General features: G+C 44.7%; 1 protein-coding gene across 1 annotated transcript in view; it reads left to right on the forward strand.

Annotated features, from left to right (window-relative positions):
- LOC103269648 (neuron navigator 2) overlaps positions 1-5,333 on the forward strand; it is a 411,491-nt gene that overhangs the window by 292,418 nt on the left and 113,740 nt on the right. The window contains exon 11 of the mRNA XM_008067217.1: positions 2,525-2,647. Coding sequence (XP_008065408.1) covers positions 2,525-2,647 — 123 coding nt within the window. The remainder of the gene's footprint in view (positions 1-2,524; positions 2,648-5,333) is intronic.

Here is a 5,333-nt window from a genome sequence, read left to right on the forward strand (position 1 = left end):
CCACTGCACTCCAGTCTGGGCGACAGAGTGAGACTCCAACTCAAAAAAAATAAAAAATATGAAAATAAAAACAAAAGAAAACACTCTGTGAACATGCTAAAACCACCAAATTACACACCTTAAAATGGCAAATTTTATGGTATATGAATTATATCTCAATGAATATAAAACAAAAACACTGTGGCTATAATTAAATAATTACTTGTGTAATTACTCTTTGATGATTGTTTCCCACACTGCATGGTAAGCTCTTTGGAAGAAGAGTGTCCTATTTTATTCAAATCTATATCTCAAGTGCCTAACACATACTTGAACTTACTGGTTCTGGACAACCTCCACGGCATCCCATAATTCTGTTCTTCTGAGAATATATCTCCCAAAGGCCCTCAACTAGAGATAGAAGAAATTCTACCTAAAGAATAAGGAACCCTCAGGATTGACCCTGTATATGTGAAATGCTAAATGTCAAGTGTAGTAAAACTTTCCATGATTTAGCATGGCTGTTTTAAGAAAATAAGGAGTCATTGGTCTTCTTACTGTGTATTATTTGACTTGAAAAGTAAAGGGCTTGCATTTTCAGACACGTTGCAGGATGATCTGATGGGGTCCAAGCAGAAGTTACAAAGATCCAAGTTTGGTTTCTGACTATGCCCAAGTTTTGCTTTGTCTTCCTCTTCTCTGAAGATGAGGGAATTGATGTAACCGGTCTCCTTTATGAGGTGCTATGAAGGAACCTAGGTAGCTATGAGGAACACCTGCTTTGGACCTGAGCTATCTCCTACTAAGTGCCTAAGCTTTTAAGGATTTGTCTAGGCTGGGCTTGATGACTTAGCCTGTAATTTCAGCACTTTGGGAGGACGAGACAAGTGGATTGCCTGAGCCCGCAGGTTCGAGCCCAGCCCGGGCAACTTGGCGAGATTTCATCTCTACAATAAATCAAAAATTAGCTGGATGTGGTAGTGTGCACCTATAGTTCCGGCTACTTGGAAGACTGAGGTGGAAGAATCGCCGGAGCCCACCAGGTCGATGCTGGGGTGGCCATGAGTGTGCTACTGCACTCCAGCCTGGGCAATGAAGTGAGACGCCAACTCAGAAAAGAAAAAAGAACTTGTCTGGTTGGTGGCCAGTCAGCCATCTGTACAGGTGTCTTCCTTCCCCTGGACAACACCGATTTCCTCAGAAGACAGTAGCATTACCAAGAGATCTGTAAAAGAATAACTTAGCATCAGTGTTATTCACAGAGTTTTGTGCCAACCCTCTTTTTTTTTTGAGTTGGAGTCTCACTCTGTCGCCCAGGCTGGAGGGCAGTGGCACGCTCCCGGCCACCACAGCCTCGACCTGCTGGGCTCCGGCGATCCTTCCGCCTCAGCCTTCCAAGTAGCCGGAACTACAGGCGCACACTACCACGCCCGGCTAATTTTTTGATTTATTTTAGAGATATGGTCTTGCCAAGTTGCCCAGACGTGTCTCGAACCCATGGGCTCAGGCAATCCACTCACCTCAGCCTCCCAAAGGTGTGGGATTACAGGCTGAGCCACCAAGCCCGGCTGTGTGTCAACCCTCTTAAGGCATCAGTATCAAACATGCAATTTACCATTGTAGATAAATTCAAGATTGTGACCACCGTAATAATGATAATGTATTCCATTTATATATTTATGTTTTGTTTTGTTTTTTAGTTGGGGGGGTCTTACTCTGTCACCCAGGCTGGAATGCACTGTCACAATCATGGCTCTCCACAGCCTTGACCTCTTGGGTTCAGGCAATCCTTCTGCCTCAGACTTCAAGTAGCTGGGACAACAGGCACGCGTCACTATGCCTGGCTAATTTTTTTGTAGAGAGGAGGTCTCACTGTTTTGCCCAGTGAGTCTTGTCCTTCCAAAGTGGTAGGATTACAGGCGTGAGCTACCGTGTCCAGCCCCATTTATATACTCTTATATAAATTGCAACGCACTTTCATATTCCTTAGCTCACTAATTCTCATGTGTACCTTGTGACAATATTCCCATAGTTCAGGTGAAAAACCTAAAACTCAGAGAAGCAACTTGCCCATGATAGCAAAAGTGACTCTTTTATCTTCTATTCTTTTTTCCTCCTCTCTTAAAAGCTTGCCTGCTTTCTCCACTGCGTTCTGTAATTTTTTTGCCAATGATTTGCTAATGACTTGTCAGTTCCATTTGTGTTACTTAGGTAAAACACCTGCTAGTATAATTGCTGACATTGAAAAGAATGTCATGAATACATCTGACAGTTAATTTTATTCACGAGTTCCCTTCTGCTTCATAGATTCCTATGAGTTTGGGGGGTTTTTTTGGTGTTTTTTTTTTTTTGCTAGGCAGCTGGTGATCTTCCAAACGGCTGAGATATCCTTGGGCTGTGATCGGTGACGGAGCCCCAGGGAATCCTCCATCCCTTCCCCCTCAGAGCACAAGATGGCTGTGCAGAGTTTCTAGATATGAGTGGCAAGCCTGCAAGTGACTTGCTTTGGACCACTCACGTGCGTCATCCTCTTCTCTTTTTAAAGGTATATGACCGATGGTGGACTTGGCCTCTATACCCGTCGCCTGAATCGGCTCCCTGATGGGATGGCTGTGGTGCGGGAGACCCTGCAACGAAATACCTCCCTGGGCCTCGGAGATGCTGACAGGTAAGCCTTCTTCACTTGGGATTGGCAAGATACAGAGGTGATCCCAGAATTGCCTGAGAATGAGGCCGTGATGTTGGTACAAGGTCATGGGGGCTTTGTGCACCACGGAGAGGAGAGGAGGCCTAGAAGCTGTGCCTGGGTTGGAGCTGCCTTGGACCTGAGCTACCACTCATTGTCCGTTGTCTGTCATGTTGGCATTGTGATCATGAATGTTGAAGAAGGAAGAGGAGAGGACATCAGAGGCATTCAGTTCAGACATGATGATCCTGGAAGTGGCCCTGAGGGAAAGTTTCTGTCAATTTTTCTGTAAGGTGCTTCTCACATGGGATGGCTCCAGTGAGAACTTTCCCTTCTGCCCCTTACTTGAACTCACTGGCTTTGAGCTGACTCCACGGCGCCCCATAATTCTGTTCTCCTGAGACCTTTTGGGCTATCCCCAAAAGGTCCCCAGCTAGAGACGGTAGGAGAAGGCTGCCTAGGGTTGTCAAGTCTTGCTTCTGTGTAGGCGGGCGCTTCTGACAGCAAGCACACAGGGAGTGCAGGCTTGGGAAGTTGTGTTGTGTTGATTGTTGCTACTGCACCTTTGCCAGCTTGGCAGCCCCTCGGGATCTGCTTTACTTCCTCGCTTGTTAGCCAGCTTTCTAGGTATCGCAGAAGGGAACTCTCCCAGCCATGGCTGTAGCCTGTTAACAGAGGCAAGGCACAAGGATGTGGGTCTATACACCACATGCTGAGTGATTGAGATAGGAGAGTGATCAGGCATCACTGCCGCAGCTGTCAGAGAAGAAAAGAGCTTCAGAAACACCACGCTGAAGAAAGAGGACCATTTGTCTCCAAGTTCTAGTCTTTACCATGACACAATCTGACTCTTTGACCTTGAGTAACTTGTGAAAGGCGGGATTTGGAGTATGTGATTTCCAGGATCCCTTCCAGTAGACATTTCAAATACCCTTTAATGATCTGGCTGTTCAAGGATTTTCTGGCATACGTGACCTCTTTCCACATCTGGGCTGCTGAGACGTAACATGGTATTTAGACGTGAGTGCTTTGAAACAACCGCGCGCTTTTTGGGTGCTAAACCTCTTATGTCGGAAAGCCAAACAGTAGCACAGGAACAGCTTCCTGCTGTTCTCAAGGCGTGCTTTTTGCAACGAGCTAAGTGGCTTCTGTAATGCTCTGACTTCAGAGAAATAGGACAGCACAATAAAGAGACAGATACTAAAATCACACCAAGAGCTGGAATTTGCTGAAGAATAATCTTCACGTTCTCTCAGGGAAGGCTGGGAAACACGACATTAGTTGTTAGGACCTTGGGATCTGGCCCAGTCTCTTCCACCAATTCGAATGTATCCTCCTCAGAGTCCCCCCCCACCCGCAGTGTCCTAGCTTGTGATTTATATCAGGGATGACAAAAGGCTTTCTGCTGGAGTTCTAGCTCAAGTGAGCTTTTTTCCTGTAATCAATAAAGAAAACTATTGATGTGAAAATTTCACAGAAACATGAAACAATAGAGAACTGCTCTTTCTAAGGAGAAACTAAACTCTTTGAAACTCAAATCTTTATAGTAATGTGAGGGACAAAATTGCTGCAATAACCCCCCCCCCAGTAGATTTCACAATTTGCCAGATTATTTTGCTTATTTGTGTTCTCCTGTAAACATGTAGTTGGTTAGTAAGTCTGTTGACATAAAATGAAGGCCTTACAAGGTACATTTCCCCTGGAGCCAAAGGCAGTTTAATTTAATGCTTCATTGCTGGGTTCATGGAATTCTTACAGCTGAGCTTGTTTCTGCTTTTGGAGATGGAGGATTTCAGGGTGGAGTTGGAAAGATAGGTAGGTTTATTATGTGGTTTTAGTTCAGCCTGTTTGGTTAACCAAATGGACAACGATGTCTTGTGGTTCTCCCTAGACTGGAATGCTCAGATGTGATCATTTATTTAAGACCGAATGGGTAACAGATGAAGCTGTACAGAAAAACTCAGGTAGCTTTTCAAAGAAACAGGAGTTAATAATGATTACAGGGCCCTTCGGGTCCTCTCCCACTGTGGGAGATTTTCTGTCCTCTCAATAAACCCTGGTTTCTAAAAAAAAATAAATCACTTAATAATAATAATGACTACACATTTCTTCCTGTTTCATCTAAGTTTTGACATATAGGTAGGGAGCTATTTTGCATTGTTTTAGAATATGATGAATTTCTTTAATCTGCAAAGTTACTGTGAACAGACCACAACTATGCTTTGTCTTTAGGTAAGTTGAATTAGTAGATTTGTTTCTATAAAATTCTTCATGTAAATCTCAAATCCAGCTTTGTATGGTTGCAAAAACTATATTCTAAATGAGTGTTTCCCAAAGTGGGAGGCTCGTATGAGTCATATAGAAAGTCATTTTGGGCCAGGCTCGGTGGCTCAGCCTGTAATTCCGCACTTTGGGAGGCCGAGGTGAGTAGATTGCCTGATCCCACGGGTTCGAGACCCGCCTGGGCAACTTGGCGAGACCTTGTCTCTACAATAAATCAAAAAAATTAGCCAGGGGTGGTACCGCACCTGTAGTTCCAGCTACTTGGAAGGCTGAGGCAGAAGGATCACCGGAGCCCATCAGGTCGAGGCTGCGGTGACTGGGAGCGGCCACTGCACTCCAGTCTGAGTGACAAAGTGAGACTCCGACTCAAAAAAAAAAAAAAAAA

The sequence above is a fragment of the Carlito syrichta genome, unplaced genomic scaffold (assembly GCF_000164805.1).
Source record: "Carlito syrichta isolate Samal-C Ts95f unplaced genomic scaffold, Tarsius_syrichta-2.0.1 Scaffold309408, whole genome shotgun sequence".
Taxonomy (NCBI): Eukaryota; Metazoa; Chordata; class Mammalia; order Primates; family Tarsiidae; genus Carlito; species Carlito syrichta.